This window comes from Mastacembelus armatus, chromosome 1, assembly GCF_900324485.2.
Source record: "Mastacembelus armatus chromosome 1, fMasArm1.2, whole genome shotgun sequence".
NCBI classification, from domain to species: Eukaryota; Metazoa; Chordata; class Actinopteri; order Synbranchiformes; family Mastacembelidae; genus Mastacembelus; species Mastacembelus armatus.
Window position 1 is genome coordinate 7967317 of NC_046633.1, and position 19688 is coordinate 7987004.

Consider the following 19688-nt stretch of genomic DNA (forward strand, 5'->3'; position numbering starts at 1 on the left):
GTGCAACTGTTTCAGTGTCTTAACACAGAGCAGTGTAACAATTTACACCCTTCTGCTTCTTTTTTTAATGTGAGGTTTATACCAATTATGTCTGCTTCTAGTTTGGTCAAATCTAGAATGTGGTAGGAGTTTGATGCTCATGACTAATACCACCTGCCATACGTTATGAGATTATATAGTTTTATGCTTTTTTTTTTTTTATAGCCTGTGATATTTTTGTGTGGGATTTTAGAAAATTAATTGGCGGTTCGGCACAGGGCATGGGGAAAACACAGATTCACACTGCTGAACTGATGTATTGGAAATATATGATCGCCTGGGCTTTCGTTCTTCCCTTATGTTCTTTCTGTAAGCACTGACGTCACAGGGAAGAGAACAAGGCTTTGTGTTTTTTTTTTTTTCCCCCCTCAGCAGTCACTTGATGCAGGATGATGAAACCCACAAAGATATCTAGCAAGAATGTGTTTGTTCATCTGATGAGCTCGCCTTGTGCTCCATGCTTCTTTTGATCATCAGATGGCTGTGTTGGTGATGGAAGACATTTTTTCCTCATGGCATGTTGATATTAAATAAATTAGATACTATCCTGTTGTAATAGAACATATATAGTTGATCAGGACCTTGATGTGCGCGATAGTTGTAACAAGACAGGCTGACAGTGAATTGGAGCTGACTCTAAAAATATAAAGGTCACGCTGAATGGATTATGTGGCATCAATAAAGCCACCGTCCAGCTCAGCAGGAGCCCTTAAATCCACTAGCAGCCATAACCCTCAGCTCAGGGGCCAGGTGATGCTTTTCATGTCCTGCAATGGAGAGACATCACAGAGGCATCCTCCACTTTGAGGTGGCATCATCAAACAATGCATCAGAACATCAAATCAATCCACCCCTACTGTACCCCCTGTCTTTTGAGATGAAAGATGAAAAAAATGTAGGTGCTCATCACGATCCCCCTATCTTCAAATCTACAGTTCTCCATTTTCCACATGCAAAAAACAATGACACCTCTTCCATATGGAAGTGACAATACAGAGAAAGAGTTGTGACTTTTATTTCAAAAGCCAAGCCTTGGTTATCTGACATGAATGTACAATCTTCTCAAAAATTTGAATTTGATTATCCACCAGTCGACTGCAAAACTTTAACATTTCTCAAACTAGTTCGAACTTCAGCCATCACTTTATAAAACAGCCTGTATTTTGCAATTCTATGTTCTGTTTCTGCAGTATAGGAATACTAAAATATAGGCCTTGATTATTGTCAGAAAATAGTGATCATTTCCCAAATGTACTGTATATACATGATGTAAGTTAGTGTACATTTATATACAGATGCTGTATATAAAAGAAAAGCATTAAATCCTCACATTTTAAAGTGGCATATTAACTTGAGAACTCTGAGTATTTAGTAGTTTCCAGTTAATCCCCTGCTGATTGACTAATAGATTATGTGCACCTAACTGTACTGACAACCAAGAAACTTTAAATTAGCAAAGATCCAGCGCATACATGGTCCACCTATTTTATACTTTTGTGATGACAAATTGTGTTACAGTAAAATATATAAGCAATCTTCCTTAAAATAATCTAACTAAAAACAATTACAACCACGACGTGTTCATTATTATTCAGATTTGTGGCATCAGGTGCATGAGTGTGCTTTAACCGTATGCCCTAAGCCCAAGGAGTTCCTTTTGTGTTCTAGAGATGCACTATTACCATTTCTTTAGAGGTATCAAGGGAAAAGCAGACGTTGTCCGTCACCATGTTGTACATGGTCATTGTTTTGTTTGTATTAAAGCCCACAAAACCCTACCACAAAGCTAATTGACGGGGTGGAGTCTTCCTGTGACAGTTCAGATCCTTGGAGAGGTTCTTGAAGTGTTCCCTACTTCTGTTTCGATGGAGAAAAGCCATTTGTTCGGAGGGGATCAGATTTGAATAGCTTTGTGCTTTTCATTCAGATCTTAGCAGGGGCGTGTGCGCCTGGGTAGAAAGAACCCCTAAAATGTGTGGTTTGATTAATGGCTAATTCCAGGCTGAAAGGCAGTTGTTGGTAGTCTTTACCAGTTAATCCCTTAAAACGTGGAATCACACCCGAACAGTGGGCTGCTAGTATTGTTGCTTGGTCCATAATATGAATGAGCTTAAAGGTTTGCAATGTGATCTGTGACCATGAATGCTCCTTAGCACTGTGATGAGAACCTCGTCTCATTTTAACCATAGCCAAAATGGTCATATAATTTGTGCGATAATGACATACAAAGCTCTGTGTGGCTGCTTGTCTAATTACACAAAAACACCACTTTGGAAGGAAAAGACGCAACATATATATCTTCAAGAGCAAAGGTACATTGAGATAAAATCTGATCACATGACTACAGAGTCAAGGGTTCAGGTCGAGGTCAGGACACAGGTGTCGTGGCACCTGAGGCAAAATCACTTCTTGCGACCTGCAGTGTGACCCAAGTATTACATAACTTACATCACAACAAATTTATCACAGCAAATTTAATCTGTTAAAAAAATCTGAGATTTTAATTTAGCCCAATTTACAGGCTCACTTAAAACCCATCAATATTTGTATTCTTTCTATTCTTACACGTTACGTGGGTGGGTGTACATCAGAGTGAAATACAGAAGGAAAAAAAACTAGGTCAATACTCCACAGCTCAGGCAGAAGCACCTCTCTTTCAAATCACCTCCCCATCCACTTTTTTTTTTTTTTTTTTTTTTTTTATGCGTGCCATTTAAAACATTCCCCACAAACATGGCAGCACCTCTTCTGCTGTCTGCCTTCGTCCAGCTCTCCTGGTTAGCTTGCAAGTCTAGTATCTACCCATTTCTTTTCCACAGACGTAATGTGCAATGTTGCATTGGAGCTAGCTGGGGCTTAGTCAGAAGAGCACTGTCTCTAGCTCTCGTTGCCACAGGTAGAGACACACAAAGACCCCCACCAGACTCTATTTTCCCCCTCAACGCTGAGCTCTCAAATCCAAACTGACAGCCATTCATGCCCAGAATACCTGGGCGAAAGCTTGGGGGTGGGGGGGTGCACTATCTAGGTGTAGCAGGCAAATCCGCTCTTGTTCGATGGATCTATGAAGCTCCTGCATAAGACAACTCATCAGCAGTTTTTTCCCCTCATTCTGCACTACGTTTTCTCTCGCTCTTTTTTTTTTTTTTTTTTTTTTTTTTCTGTCTCTGGTATTGTGTGGAAGCTAAGGTTTTAGCGCACTAGCCACACAAAGTTAGCTTGTGTTGCTGTTTTATTTGTGTACATCTCTTAGGGCCTTTGAGTGCTGTTGAATGTGGATGTTGGCACCACCACACTGCCTGGCATGAATGTAGCTACTCAGCAGACCAGAGCTGGTTTCTAATGATAAATCATGCAGTGTGTTAATGCAGCAGTGGAGTTGCTATAAATAGTTGCCGGAGAGGGATGCTGATTGATTCAGGAAGAAAAATAAAAAAGTGCTTTAAACACTTTTTGCTTGTGGTCAGCTTTAAAGGCTGAGTTCAAACATAGGGCTGACAGATTAACATTCCCTCTCATTTGAAACTCACAGCTGATCAGATACACGAGGCAATGAAACAGGCTTCATGACTCAGACTGTAATGGAATTGGACACACTGACACTGTCCAGATATACCAGGTAGTTATGTTTATGTGTCTTTTGTGCACTAGTGATGTTAAGCACACTCCTGCAAGACGGGTGTCACCTAAGGTATTGATAGGATTTTCAGTCAACAGCCTCAGTAGATCCTAGGCGAGAGATGGCACTTCAGAGAACAGCCATGGTTTTTGGCCAGTCATGCCCGGTGGGTGCCCACGTGCATGTGTGTGGTGTGCCTTTTGCGTATGTGTTTGCGTGTGCGCTTGCATACCTGCTGACAGTGGCACTTCAGCAGAATGTTTGCCCTTTCCTCAGTCCTTTGATGTGACCAGGTCCTGCTGTGATAATGAGCCCTGTGCCCTCCTGCAAGGTGAACATCCTGCAGTTCGCTTAGGGTGCTGCCAGAGCAGCATCCCAGCCCCCACTACACCTCCACATACGCACGGTGCACATAGTGGAGGAGCTGATCTCCACTCAGAGCTGAGCTGCTTCTACACAGTGCATAGTTTGTAGGAACATGACGACAATCCTCCATGTGACACAGAAATATTTCAGTCACAATATCAAAATTTGATCGTATGATTGTTTTAGAAGGTGTAGTTTGTGCTGGTGTTTAATTGTGCTGTATTGCACAGATGTATTTCAGTTTAACCTAGCTTCATTGATGTAAATGGGGAAGACAAATACTTGTCGCTGTTAGTATAGAGTAATACAATTCAACAGCACCACAAACTAATTTTCCAAAATGGCCATAATTATAAATCAACCCCTCTCCAAAATAGTAATTATGGTGATACTCCATTCCACTCTGGGCTTGGATAAGAGAGCTACAGAGACTATTGAAAGAACTGAGACATGGACTAATAGGTTACTGGATTTGGGTTTTTTTTCTGACATGTATTACATGTCAAAACTCTTCATACATATTCAACGAAAAGCTTCAGAAAGTTTTTTTTTTTTTTTTCAGACAAAAATTAGATGGACAAGAGGGGCAGTAATTTTATAAAACAGTAAACATGGGATGATCACATCCACCAAACATAATATGCAATGATATTGTGTTAATGATGAACCCCATACCACTGCCTCCAGTTTTAATAGTCTTCACTTCATGCTCAACTCTAAAAACAGACTGTTTTGTACTTATTTACTCTTTCTTCTTGCAGTGGCTTAACAGGGAAGAAATTTAGCAATTTTGTCATTTCTAATGTTGCTCTCTTGCTCTTCCCTTAGTTTTTTAAATAGCTCCATGACATAAAGAAATTAAGAGTTTTAACTTTAAAAAGCGGATAAAGTCTTTTCATCTGGGGCAGGCATATTTCACACAAATTATCTTCTTTGCACGTTCAGAATGTCAAGATGAGAGCTAGCGTGATTGGTTTGCTTGGAGCACATGCTCTTCATGCCAACTGAAGGATGATGGGTAATCCACCTCGTCCTATTCACTTGTACTTGGTGGTGGTGGGGAAAGCAGCCATTCAGCTGTTAATAGCTCCTTTGTGTTCATATGTGGCATGTATGTGTTAAATTCATTAACGTGGTTATTGCAGGCTCTGATCCCTTCACCACGTTTCCATTACTGCACTTTACAGCAAGTCTGTGTTCCTGTTGAGTGTGGGTTCTATGTTTATATAGTGGCATATGTCGCTCATGTGTGTTAATATGGAGTGTTTTGAGGTCTTGGTTGCATCTGTGTAGGTGTAATGGTGACATTTAGAGCACAAGATGAGGTTTTTTTTTGCTCAGTAATTCACCAAAAACCACTCTGCTTTGAGTTTGTGATATCTTTGTGCCTTCTGATGTTTTCCCCATTTTTATCAGCTGGCCTCATCGTTCTGGATCATTGAATCTCTTCAACTTTTGGAGTAGCATGCAGGATTGATAACTAAAATGAAGGGAGGAGGAAGAGGAGAGATTTGGGGAGGGGGGTGTGGATTCACAGATGTAAATTTCTCTCCAGGGCAGGTTTTTTCCTGTTATTGGTAGCCTCCTACACTTTTGTCCCTGTGGTTGGCTTCGCTTGTTCTTCTCATTACCCCGGGCGCGTGGTGCTCCTTCGCTTGCTGGCAGCAGGGTTTTCTTTTCTATTAATTGGGTTTCGTTACATTAAACCCCCTGGCCAAGGGGCCATTCTGCCAATAAAACATTCCATTTTTAGTGCTCCACTCAAAGCTGGTGGAGTTCAACCTGCTCTGTCAATGGTAATTGGTTATTTATTTAAGCTTCCTCAGGTTGGTCTCCACTGGCTTTGGTAAAGAGGAGGGAGGGGAGGAGGAGGGTATGGTCCCTTTTCTTTTCAATGCTGTAAAGCTGCTGTAGGAGAATGTTTGCTCACTTTTGTTGGGAAAAGGTTGGACAACTTGCACACAAACGCACCTGGTCTAAGGGTGGCTGGTGTATTTCAGTAATGGGCACACCCTCACTTCATACTGTGACTTTCAGCATTTAAAGACACTTTCCATTTGTAATCTTTTCTTCTTTATGAACACATTGTCAGTGGAAATGGTAGCCAAATACTGCATTAAATAATCACAGGAGGGTGTGTGCTCTCTGCCACTTATTGTTAAAGATTTCTTCACTTAGGAATCATGTATTTTATTGGAAACTCACAACAAACTATTGAAGATATTGTTTGCAGTCACTGAACAATTTCTTGCGTCATCTTATTTATTTATTTATTTATTACAGAGGCCTTATTTTGTTGGTGTATCCTAATTCTCACAAGTGGCAGAAAAGAGTAGGTGAGGTTGCATTTTGGGGTGAGAAGGGCTTCTTAGTGAAGAGATTTAGCAGCATGGGAATCCATAGCCACCAGTTTAGGCGCTATCTCCCCAGCTGTTTGTGAAACACCTCACATGGTTTCTACACACTTGATTGTAGCTGCAGGCACGAAGAGTCCTCATTGCATATAAATTACAGAAGTGGGAAGTGATTATTATAAAATTCCTGCTTTCCCTTTTTTTTTTTTTTAACTCCACTCTGCAGAAGTGGTATAATTGAGTGGATTACAAAAGCCGTGCTGTGAGGGGAGAGAGGGGGAGAAGAAGTGCTAAAAAAGCAATATTGCAGGGATAGTTATTCCATATACCACATAGACAGACATTCACACACTAATGATAGCAGCCATGGCAGGATGTTTGTGGAATTTAACTGAATACAAGCTCATAGACACCAGCGTGCTGTCAGAAAAATCCTCCCTCCAAAACACAAAAACAAAAAAAGCAAAAAAGAAACAAATGAAACGTCCCATTTCCCTTCCCCACCCCCAGTTTCAGACAGCATGCCAAGTCATTGGCTCCCCGTGCTGAAACACACTGGAGTGTCTCCTCCGTGGAGGGCTCCCTGCCAGCTCCAGTTCCACACAATGAATTTCTCTTAAAACCACATCTGAGGGGTTCTTTAAAAGGGCTGGCCAAGCCTGGATATGAAATTCCAAATGGAACGTTTTCTTTTCAATCCTCGCCGCCTTTCCTCTTTCGCCCTTTCTGAAAAATATGAATAGAAAGATCCTAAGCCTATTATTTCTCATATACAATAAAAGGACCTCCAATATGGCTGCCATTCTGCAACAATGTGCCTGCTGCTAAGAATTTTTAGAATTGGGAAGGGTTATAAGAGGGATCAGATTGTTGCGACACTGTGTGACCCACAGTTGTGGTCAGTTGAGCGTCTCTGGCTACTTCCTCCAGGAAATTGGTAAAAGGGTGTTGTGCTCTTTTTGTGTAAACTTGCCAAGAGCTATGAAGTGGGCGCAGCAAGCCAGCAAGTCTCCACCTGGAAGAATTAAACTAGTGGCTCCATGATGGCTGATAGCACATAATGACTGTATCTTTAAAGAGAAACAGACAAAACATGTAGGGAGTATTTAACTTATACCTGACACACTTTATACTGTGTGGGTGTTTAGAGATATGAAGTTCTATGAAGCTTAACTGACAATTTATTGCTCTTCTTTTCTTCCTCAGGTAAACCATGGTTAGTTAGGGCATGCAGTCTGTGTAAATGTGCAGCCTAATACCCATAAATTCTGTATTGGTCACAGAGGACTGCAGGTTTTTCTGTGGTGGATTTTGCCACAATGGAGCCAGTTTATTAAGAAGTTGAGAAAAATGGGATTTGACAGCTGTAACTGGGAAAAGCACAAAAGAGGGCCTCTCTTCATGGTAGAAGACACAAGCTCTCTTTTCTAAGGCACCAAGGAGTCAATCTGTGTGTCAAGAAGTATACAAGTATAGTATAAGACTAACTTTTGCTTCTAATTACTTTTCTGTCTGTTCTCTTTACTACCATTTGGAGAAGACTCCCCGCTAAAACGATAATCCCCCAGGTTCTTATCTCATTCCCACAGGATAACAAATGGGAGCAGAGAGGCGTAAAATAATATGGGCGAGAATGCCATCATTTAGCCCCTGGTGTAGGCTTGTCCTAGCTGACCCGGTCCTGGTTAGCCCTCCTTTTGGGTTAGCATGCATTACTAATCACCCCACACCCCTCTGTAGGATAAGGTCCGACACTCCCACACACAGATTATCCCGTTACCTTTGACTCTTGTTGACTGAGGTCAAAAGACCCGACTCACCTGTACTAGTGTGAAATGCCTCTGCATCATGACTTAATTTGATTTCAGGCAGGAATTTGTTTCTTTCCTGAAGCAGGACGTTTTTGCAACCTCACATGGTTCAATGTGGACTGTCCTAGATGATGCAGTTTGAGGGTCTTATCAAAAATGAGACTTGGAAAGAAACTGGCACTGGTAGATGGGATTCTCAGGCTGATTAGGAGCCTGATGTAAATGATGCTTCATGTGGATAGGGACACCAAGAACACACCAAACATACTGGTCTTTGTGTTCCTGCTTAGGACATTCCCAGAAGGTGGAGAGAGGGGGGTCTTAAGTTGAGATTTGGTGCCAGTCTGCGAGAGACTCAGGGAAACTCAGACATTCCAGCCACCCTTGTGTCCAGGAGGTTTTGCGTATTTGTGTGTGTGGTGGGAGTCGATGAGGAGGAACACCAGTCACCACATAACACTGCAGGAATGTGATCTAGGTGCACACGTCACTAACACAATAAAGTCTGAGCTAATAAAAAAATTCTTTACTCATACTAAATTTAGATGATTATCTTCAACAACATTATTAATGAGGTGACTGTTCCCATTGGATTACAAGTTCATGAAGTTTTTCTCTTTGATTCAAAGCTTGTGGGAGCTGTTTGATGTAAGATGTGTCTCACCCAACGGTGAACTGATGTCTCTCCGATTAGCCATATATCCTGTAGAGGTGATATTTTGACTCCAGCTCAGTGCTGGCCTCAGATTGTGAATAGTAGATTTAGCATGGCTAAGCATTACCATGTGTTCAGTGCTGCTGAAGCATGTAAGCGCTGTTGGCCAGGGGGTTGGGGCTGGGGCCTTTTGGGCCTGGCTCGGTCTATTTTAGTTGTCAGGAGGCAGGTCTCTCTGAGTCAGCCGGGGATGGGGGGGCTACCACCAGGCCACTGTTGACGTGATTAGACCTGCATTAAGTAGTGCAGCAGACATCTGTCTCACTCGCGCTCTCTCTCCCCATTGCCACCCCCCCTTCTCCTCCTCCTCCATCCCTCATCTCTCCTTCCCCCGGCTCTTGCTCTGTAATGAACTCCCCTTATTCACCAGCTAATGACTGCCTTTGATCTCCTGCCTAAGACCTCTGCTCTAACTCTACCCTGTGAGTCTCTCTTTTCTCTGCCCTCTTTGCTCTATCGCTTGCTTGCTCCTATTCGCTCTAGCTCTGTTTGGATCTTTCTCTCTCTCTCGCCTCAAACATGCTCATGCACCTTTTGGAGTTGTTTTTTCTCCTTCCTTGAGGGAATAAGGTTCCTGATCCTGCTGACCTTTGCTGAACAAAGTTTTGAGGTGCTGGGTCAGGCTACTAAAAGAGAAATTAAAGAAATGTTTAACAACTTGACTATACTATTACGCTTCTTGAATATATTTAGGGTGCCCCTGCATCTTAGCAGACCACCCGCACTGTGTGCTGTACCAGTCCCCACATCATGTGACAGGGCACTGACCCATACTGCACATGGATTTGTCTGGTTTCTTTGTAAAGTGTCTTGAGATGATTTTATTGTGATTTGATGTTATACAAATAAATTGAATTGAATAATGTAGTTGAAGCTCATATACAATGTCATTGCTCTTTCATACTGGTTTTAATTCTTGTATTTTTCTCCACAGTCCAACAAAGTCCCCGTGGTGCAGCCGTCTCATGCAGTCCACCCACTCACGCCACTGATCACATACAGCGACGAGCACTTCGCTCCAGGGTCTCATTCTGGGCATCACCCCCAGGATGCGAACAACAAACAAGGTAGAGACCAGATCACGTCACAACACTAACAGGCTGTACGACGACTGTGTGGCATCTGATGCATTTTTCTTTAATTGAATTTGAATGATCTGTGTTCCCAAGTGTTGTGGATGTTAATGTCAGCCTTTTAACAGATTTAAAGCAGTGGATAGCATTTTTCAAAATGGACACGAAGGCTTTTATTTTCATTTTACATCTGAGCTACTGATTTTAGTAAGCAAGAGAAGGACAATTAATTAAATTCAAACTTTTTCTCCTGATAGCAACTCTGATAGCACATGAAGATTTTCTGCTGAAGCCATGCACTAACCTGTTAACAATACTGTCTTTTTAAGTTTAAATTTTAAATCTGTGTAGCACACTGCATGGATTTCTTTTTTTTTTTATTTAGCTAACACAAGGTCAGAGATTGATGTAGGACTAAGACCTTAATTTGCAGCCTGCCATGACAAAAAAGATAGTTGATATAGTAAACACCCTTATGATCACATTTGGCATCATAAAAGAAATAAAATTCTTACTTGTTGCCATTAACAATAGTAATGTTATTTTGTTTGACTGGATTTCATGTTACTCCCCAGAGGAATTTAATGGAGAACTTTTACCAGTTTTGTCATTGCGCATTATTACATTTTATTTGAACTAGCAGCAAAAGGTCTCAAAAGTTTTGCGTCGCACATAAACAGTCTTAAACGGTGTTACCGTTTTAGAAATGAAGTAGTCAAAATACAGTTTTACGTCTCTATCTGCCAACAGTGTTGGAAATCAATAGAGACACACAAACCAAAATGTGTCACAGTAAAGTTACCCTACCTATCAGCTTGAAGCACAATCTCATTTGAAGGAGCTTGTGGGATGGCACACTGAGCTCTGCTGCCCTCTCCCTCTGCACAGTTTGCCTCTCAGTAACAACATCAAGCTACAGCACTGACAGCTGCAGAGAAGCTCCTCAGCGGTTTGGACGAGCTCCTCAGCCCCGCACAGCTGGAAATTTTGGCAGCTTCTCACGAATGCAAAACGGCCTGCACCTTCCATAGTTTTGTTCCACACCTTTTCTCTTCTCCTGTCTTTCATCTTTTGTGGCTGCCAGTTGAAAAGAAGGAGAAGGATCAGACAGGATGTAGGCTGATGATGATGATGATGATGAGGCTGTGAGGTTCTGAGGAACCAGCTAAAAATAACAATAAGCATATGAGTACACAGCGTAGTGAGATGAAGGGAGTGAGACATATAAAGAAACTGTGCTCCACATATGTCAGAGGAAACATGCATCAGACACTTTTTGTATTTTTCTAATGGAAGCAGGAAAGAATTGTGTTGACATGGATTTAGCAATAAATACACCATGCACACATGCACACTTTAGATTTCAGAAATATGTTATTTAATACAGTTGATGTAATGACGTAATATGCTCCAATTTACTGTTAATGGTGGTCTTGCAAATCCATAGAGATCCACTAAGTTTCTGACAAACACAGAAGAAAAGAGAAGACCCCTGGAGGTTTGTTTCTTACTGTATTTGATCTTTGCACTCACAGCCCAACAGAAATCCATGTCCAAGTGATCCAGTTGCAAAATTAGCTGCAAATGATTTCCCTGGGCATATTCATGTGTGTATACCACCAGAGCTAAGCTGGAGATGCTTAAAATGAATCCTCTCTTGTTCTCTTTCTTGCTGCCCCTCCCTCTCTCTTTCTTTCTCTCTCTTATATCGACCATTTGCTGATCTGCCTTCCTTACTCGGCTCAGACTTTGATCTGCTCATTAATTATGAAAAACAATCATGGATTTTCTCATTATGATCTCTAATTTGTGGAGGGCCGCAATGCAGGATGGAAGAGCGAGCAGTGAGCCTTTGAACATTTTTACATTTAGACCTTTACATTGCAGTTTGTTAAAAAAATGAAATGTAACATGGGAACACCAATTTGAATAGCGATTATTTCCAGGTTTTACACTGAGCATCATGTTCGTGTTCCTTGTTTTGAAAGGAAATGTGGGTGTGAAGCTCTGTTGGGTGTCATCAGGATTGTGTGAATTGGAAAGTGAGTAATTAGGCATCTTAGGGGTGTCAGTGACAAGGTCAAAACTTCCAAGTTCTCTTCTCCCCCCTTGCTGCCTCACCACTTGCCTCCTTCCCTTGTGCCCTCAGGAACACCTTAAGGAGTGTTCAGTGGTGGATTAGTGGGCAGGGGGTAGTGCTATGCACACTATGAATCCAGCTTTGCAACATTGGCTTTGGAGATATAAGCCCCCTGCTCGTCCTGCCTCTCTGAGGAGGGAGCCCCCTTCAGACCACAGCCTGGAGAGAGAAAAAGGAAGAGAAAAGATAGGGGCAGAGAGAAGAGTCTGGCACCAAGCAGGGATAAGAAGATGGTGCTAATCTGGAGGCATTTGCCCTCTTTTCGTGTGTGCATGTGTTTGAGCATGCATGTGGGCATAATCCACTCATCTGTATATGTTCTTAATATCTACGGTCATATTATTACCTGCTCAGTTCAAAAATGAAATAGATGTTATAGCAGGCAACATTATTGATTTTAAGAAATCATTCTGTGAAATGAGACCCCTTGACCTTGAAACCCTGTAGGAGCGGGCAAGCTGGAGATGGAGGAGCTTAGTCCTGCAGATCCACCCACAGTTAGTCCGAGTCAATCCTGTGTCTACAGGGAGAGCTGCAACCTCTGCCACAAAGAGGAAGCATCAATTAACCAGCTTAAAGATACTGAAGGAATCTAGTTAGGCGGAGAAAATATTATCAAATATTATCCTTCTCTATTGGCTGATAATGTGAGGTCAAAAGGTGAAAGAGCAAGACGAGCTTTGTCTTGCACTTTTAGTAGAACCCAGGGTGGGAAAGTTGGGAAGGAGTATTTGAAACAGTGTTGTTTGATATAAAACAAATCTTAAGGTTCATTTACTGCACTTTTTTTTCTGAAGTGTGGCATTTGCCCTCTTGTTATTGAAAAGTTAGAAAAGCTAGATTGAAATGCCTTGGACTTAAAATTCTGAACTGTATTACTAAGTATAGATCTGATAGTAGTTCTCTTGTTAAAATTTTAAATCTGCGTTTCACTACAAGGATTTCATTTGTGTCATTTTTCTGTATGGTGGCATCAGTGTGGGTGATGATGATATCTGAAATTAACTGAAAAATTGATTTGAACTAATACTGGAAACAAATCAATAATGACAAGAAAACTGTATGCATGACCAATCTGCAGAATAGGTTCGGCATCTAGGTTGATTGGGTATTGTTTGGCAGTTCTCAAGACTCTGTCAAAGCTAAAAATGTGAGTAATTTGGCGTTACTGTAACAATGTTTTGTTAATACTTTGTCAAATTTAGATGTTTTAACATAAACAAGATTGTTGCAATCAAATGGTGCAAAATTAGCAAAGTTAAATTCAGGAAATTTTAAAGAATATGTGAGCAAACCTGCCCCGTCCATATTAAAAGTTATGTATTATTTTTGTGTTTCTAGGAATGCAGAGGCATCACCCTGGACCAGACATGCCCAGCTTCTACTCCCTGTCTCCTGGAGGAGTGGGGCAGATCACGCCACCACTGGGATGGTGAGTCACAGACGCACAAAAGCCAAAGCATGAACAGTTGATTCATGTAAACAGGGAGCAATTACTGTCCTGTCTCTTCAGATCAGATACACACTAACGCTGTACTAGCTTTGTGTACCGAGTGGAGGAATGCTGGCCTACAAAGCAGCCTACACAGGGAGGTCTGCCTCTGGCTGCTCCAGCTGCACTGCTGTGGCTTCAGCCACACAGCTCCTCTGTGTGCCCAGCACATGTCAAACACATCACTACATACGTGCCCTTGCATAACCATATGGCTGCTTAACCTCCATCAAAGCTTTCTTAATGCACTTCTCTCTGTGCCTCACTTCATATCTGTGAAGTATGTTTTTTTTTTTAAAGTGTCTTTTCCTTCTGCCTTTTTTTTTTTTTTGACTGACTCTTTCACTTCCATTTCCTGTTGTTTTTTTCTTTTTCCACCATAGCTCAAGTTTTTTTCTTTCTTTTCCGCTATCTCCATCTCTGTCAGTTTGATGTTTGTAAAGACAGAGCTTCAGGCAAACACTGAGTGATCCCAGATGTAATCTTCTGGAACAGGCAACAATAGAAGCCCATTCAATTTTCCTTTTCCGTTTATATCCAGACCTCCTTATACCTGAATACCTGCAGTATATTAGCCCACTTTTGATTTGGGAACTTCTGCCAAACTCGGGACTTTTTCTTAGGAACCCTTTTTTCTATATGGGGAATCAGGTGAGTGCAGGTGAGACTGAATTTTAAAAATACTAAAGACCACAGTATGTGACAGTTCTGACTGGTTTCCCTGATCCTCATTGTCTTTTGGTTGCACAGCGAAAGGTAAACAAACACATTTTGTATTCCTGACCTTATATATAGCTGGGTCATACAGAGGAAAACGCACACGACATTTTCCATATAATCACATAACCCACGATTCCCAAACTTTTTAATATTGTGATTGATTATAAAGCATATCTCATATTGCATTTCTGACATTTGAGTCCTCACCCCAGCCTGGAAGCAGTTTGCACTTAATTTAAATAATTTTAGAGTCCTCGAACAGTAACTTTATGGTATTTCAAAAGAAGGAAACAAAATTCAGTCAATTCCAAAACATAAAAAATAATCCCCCTGGGCAATCATCTCACAACACACTAAATTCATTTTTGGGCTCCTGAAGTTCAGGTTGGGAATTACTGATTCAGTATTATTATAATTATTATTGACTCCTGTCTGTAAGCAAGATTACCCCTGAGGGACATTGAAGCTTTACTCCACTACTCTGCCCTAAGATTGCAGGAAAGAGGTAGATGAAATCAGTACTAAAATGATTTAGAGCTAAAAGAAATGCACAAACCAGATCTGTAGCCAATGACTCTGTCCTCACTATCTTTTCTTTTGGCTGAAATGTCTGTTTACATAGTGAACATTTAACACGTACGCACAAAAGTATGTGTGCATGGATTTTTTGCATTTCCTGTGTATGCTGTTGAAAGCATGGGCTCACTGTCACTTTAGAGGTTTTATTTTGACTTGGGCTACTTTATAATCTTTCTGGTCAGTTAAAGTGCTTGTTGTTTGCTGTTATTGCAGGTTCTCACACCACATGGTACCTGGCCCTCCAGGTCCCCACGCTACAGGGATACCCCACCCAGCCATCGTCAACCCACAGGTCAAACATGAGCCACCGCATGAAACGGATATCATGCACATGTGAGTCCTACAACCACAAAATGCCTCCATCAAGCACACACTCGCTTTTTAAAAAAGCTCGAGTCTATTCTCTCCTCACTCCCTCTACCAGCAGTTTTCTGAGACAGCATAAGTACGAGGTATTTGTGCACTCGACAGCTATGCAAGGCCATTGCTGAACAAACCCTCTGTCAAAGACTCGTTCCCTTGATGCGAGCAGATAAGCAATGAAGGCCCGCACTCTACTGATAACAGCCTCTGCTTCATTTGGCCTCAGGGATCACAACACACTTAGACAGTAACAGATACAGGTCCTAGATTAGTGCACAGATGAACTGGATTCACATCTCCAGTGTGTGAGCACCCTAAAGTGGTTATCACTGATATTTTCATTTTTCATGATCATCCTCAGATCAAGACTGTATTGTTATTAAAAAGGAAGGCAGGAGTGGTAGTTGAGTGTCTGAGCGTGTGAGTTTAAGCATTTGGTTTTAAGCGATTGGCAATATGCTGTAGATGAGAAGGTTTGGTTGCCATTACTGGTGAAGTAATCTCTCCACATGAAGGGCTGTGGCTGTACAACTGCACATGATTAAAGAGGCAGGGGCCCATGGCGTGGCAACCCCTCTCACGCTTCCCCACCAATGGCTGAGAGCGACCAGAGTTTTGCTGCTTTTGTGGCACCACAATTTCTCTCTTCTGTTGCTTTACTTTAATATTTCTCTCATTTTCCAACTAGTTTGTTTCTTCCTCCTTACTTCTATCTCTGTTGTTGCTATTGTTTTTTTTTCCCCTTCAGGAAATCCCACCATGAACAGAAAAAGGAGCAGGAGCCCAAAAGACCGCACATCAAGAAACCGCTAAACGCCTTCATGCTCTACATGAAAGAGATGCGTGCGAATGTGGTCGCTGAGTGCACGCTGAAGGAGAGCGCTGCCATCAATCAGATCCTGGGACGAAGGGTAGGTCACATAATCAGTGTACCCTGGCAGACAGGTCTCATTCTTACTCTAATTTATCTTTGATGAAGTTGAGTTAAATCGCCAAGAGATCACAGTTAATGCCATGGCTCTAAAGAGCCTGCATGGACTGACTTTCTAGGCCCAATTAGAATAAAAAGTACAAAGATTCTTCTCTTTGTTAACATGCAGGCTTTTTATGAACTAGTTGTGATTATTGTCATAATGATTGCCTCAGCCAGTTACTTCCCTCTCAGCAGCACAGATACAGACTGCCTATCTAACTGACATTTAATCAAATTGGCTTTAATAAAACATGCCTGCATAATAGCATGGTTGGAAATGACAAAATTTGTTCCTTTTGAGGATTGGGAAAAGAGTGGAACCACAGAGCCATGTTAAAGGCCTTAACGAATAGGCCTAGCGGTTGAGGCAGCCAGCCACAGCAAAGCCTAGTTTGTGGCCTGTGCAGGGTAATTGCTCGCTGACATAGTTTGAATAAAAAGTGCTGCTAAATTGGAACCAGTGTTTTGATATGAAATCAGTTTTTTTTTTTCCCTCCTCTTCTTTCCATCTCTTTTCTACGTTCTAATCTCTTCATCATGTTTCCTCGTTCTTCAGTTTCCCTCCCCATTTCTCTACACCAAATGTTTGTTAGTTAAAAAGATTTTTCTTTCTTTACCAAAACACCAGCACACTCCTCAGTGCTAGAGAGATCCAAGTGCATGCCAGTAATTGACTGTATGCTATTTTTTCCCCTAATCTCCTTTGTACTGAAACAGTGGCATGCTTTATCTCGGGAAGAGCAAGCTAAGTATTATGAGTTAGCCCGCAAGGAACGGCAGCTCCACATGCAGCTCTATCCAGGCTGGTCTGCTCGAGACAATTATGTAAGTATCAACAGAACAGATTGGCAGAGGTGCGCGTGCGTGTGTGTACTGGATGTTGGTTTATGTTGTTTGTTTATGTCAGCACTGCATGACTTGTTCTTTAAATGGCACACAATAATCGCACACACTAATTGTCACTAGTCCATTTGTGAGCCCTTTGTTTCAGCCTAATGTGTAATTCATAACGCTGTGATTCAGTGTTATATTACCATCCACACTAAAATGGATTGTAGTATCATGGACATTATTATTGCCACAGTGAGTGAAAATTGCCTGGTAATGGTTATGCTAGTCTTTGATGTTCCATATCAGCATGGAGCTTTGGATGCAAAAAGCAACTGTTGTTGAGGAGGCTGGATCGTACATACAGCATTCAGCAGCAGCAACCTTTGCTCGCCTTACTGCCCATTTTGTTTGTAAATGCAGGAGGTTCAGCTGGATTTTTTTCTGTTTATGGTCTACATCAGTTTGTGTGTGTTCGTACGTTTGTAATTGGAAGGTGTCAAAATCTGTCTTCTGTGTATGTGGTGTGAATGATGTTGTGACAGAGAGCACCAGCCTTTATTAAAAGTGTGGCTCCGGCACTCACATTCACTCCACCACCAAAGTGCTTTGTGGTGTTTATCTGCCTCCCCTCGGACACCGACAGTATCCCTCCTCCTTCTGCCTCCACTGCTCCACTGCCAAAATGCCTCGCTGAGGGGAAGACAGTTTCACAGCTCTGCTCCCAGTGAAGCACAGCACAGTTAAAGATGCACAACATCAGCTAGTGACAGCTAGCCCAGTTCCCATTTCATTTCCAGTGTTGTTACTACAAACATATTTGACAGATGGGGAAGAAAACTAGACGATTGTCGATAAAGCAAAATGATACGTTTATTGCAAAGATTTTTTTTTTTTCCTATTGTTTTTACCCCTGTGAGCGCTATTCTCTGACCCCACCCACAAACAAAATGCTCAGCTGTACACAGGCAGCACATCATGCTTGGAAACACCCAAAACAGGTAATACACTGGCATGGAGAGCATGCAGTTTTGCTGTGTACCACTTTTCTCATCCTCTCTCACCCACTCTCACTCAGTCTCTTCTTCCCTGTCTGCTGCAGCAGTAGAAGGCAGATTAGCTTATGAATAAGTGGATTAGCAGACTTTGCAGCAGGAAACCAAAGTGCTGCTCATATTTGACTAGAATGACTCTACATTGCTATCTATACCTATAGTCTCCCCCCTGGGGATTTAGCATAAGCTATAAATCCTTACACACTCCCACTACCGTGCTGGAAGAAGAGTAGCGCTCTTCACTGTGCTAGACTAGCCTAATTACAGTGAGCCGTCCTAATTGCACTTTATGTTAATATTTGTCATTAGCATGATTTCTAATGTAGTGAAAGTCTGACACAGACTGGTCACAGCATTGGGACAAACCACTTGAATATGGTTGGATGGCAAAAAAAAAAAAAAAAAGTGAATAATTTAAGACAAGTAAAGAGCAGGTTGAGCCCACTTGTATCAAATCAGACTCTTGTCTTATCTGTCCCTCTCAGCGTGGCAGTTTGCAGTAGAGTTTGGAGCCTGAGGGATGCTGGTTAGATGCCCAGCAGGGGATGAGTGAACATGGCATTCAGCAGCAGGATATCAGAGTGGTCTAGTGAGCGTGAGTGCTGGAGCCACACTTTATGTGTTCCTCTGTATATTTTTTAGGGAAAGAAGAAGAAGCGGAAGAGGGAGAAGATGCAGGAATCGGCCACAGGTGAGCACCGCACCAGTGCTTGAAGCTCCTTCTATTTATTTATTTATTTGTTTGTTTGTTTGGTTTTTTTGAGTGTGTGTTGCATCTTGAAGATGTGAGTTACACCAACTTCCCACAGAATACACATAATCTTTTCAGTATAATGCTGCATTTTGACTAATGAGCATTCTGTAAAGCTGTAAAAACAAAAAACAACAAAAAAAACTGCTTTTCCAGTAGACATGAACAACCAGCAATAGCAGAGGCATACTAAAGTCACCTACTCTCTTCATTATGGCTTCAGCAGACCGGCTTGATTCTGTGCAGGCAGTATAGTCATTCAATTTCCCTAGTCGACTTTTTTTTTTTTTTTTTTTGTATCTATGCTTCCATCCATTTGTTCTTTGCTATTTTCTGTCATCCTCATCTTTACATTTTACACCTACTTTGGGATTAGTCTGTCCATTCTATACAACTACTTACGGATTCTGGGCTTTGCACTATTTGTCGCTTGCTACACTACAGTATGTCTTTCTGCTGACCTTGTTTAGTTGCGCTTTCGAGCCTCCTCTCAGCACTGCAACTGTAATCCATTGAGAATTACATCTTAAGTAAAATGTCAGTATATTTTTTGGTCTGTACAGTGTGTAGGCAAATTGGACAGTTAAAGTCTATGCTGTCCAAACACCTTTTTTTTAAAAAAAGATGCAATTTTCTGCAGGTACAGGCCAGAGAATGAAAACGGCGTACATCTGAGAAAATGGTAAGACAACCCATTTATCCCCTCCCTGTCTGGTCCCGTTGAATATATGTCAAGTCTTTTGAAAATGCTAAACACTAACTTGAGAGTATGTACTCACAGACTAATCCTAAAAAGGTCCACCCTAACCT

General features: G+C 41.6%; 1 protein-coding gene across 3 annotated transcripts in view; it reads left to right on the forward strand.

Moving 5' to 3' along the window:
- The window catches only part of lef1 (lymphoid enhancer-binding factor 1), a 39565-nt gene that overhangs the window by 12230 nt on the left and 7647 nt on the right, over positions 1–19688 (forward strand). For 2 of the 3 annotated variants that reach the window (XM_026304407.1, XM_026304408.2), the window contains exons 4-10: positions 9839–9971; positions 13459–13549; positions 15122–15241; positions 16020–16182; positions 16962–17069; positions 18770–18818; positions 19519–19560. In XM_026304407.1, coding sequence (XP_026160192.1) covers positions 9839–9971; positions 13459–13549; positions 15122–15241; positions 16020–16182; positions 16962–17069; positions 18770–18818; positions 19519–19553 — 699 coding nt within the window. In that variant the 3' untranslated portion in view covers positions 19554–19560. The remainder of the gene's footprint in view (positions 1–9838; positions 9972–13458; positions 13550–15121; positions 15242–16019; positions 16183–16961; positions 17070–18769; positions 18819–19518; positions 19561–19688) is intronic. The other variant, XM_026304409.1, reaches the window with a different exon arrangement.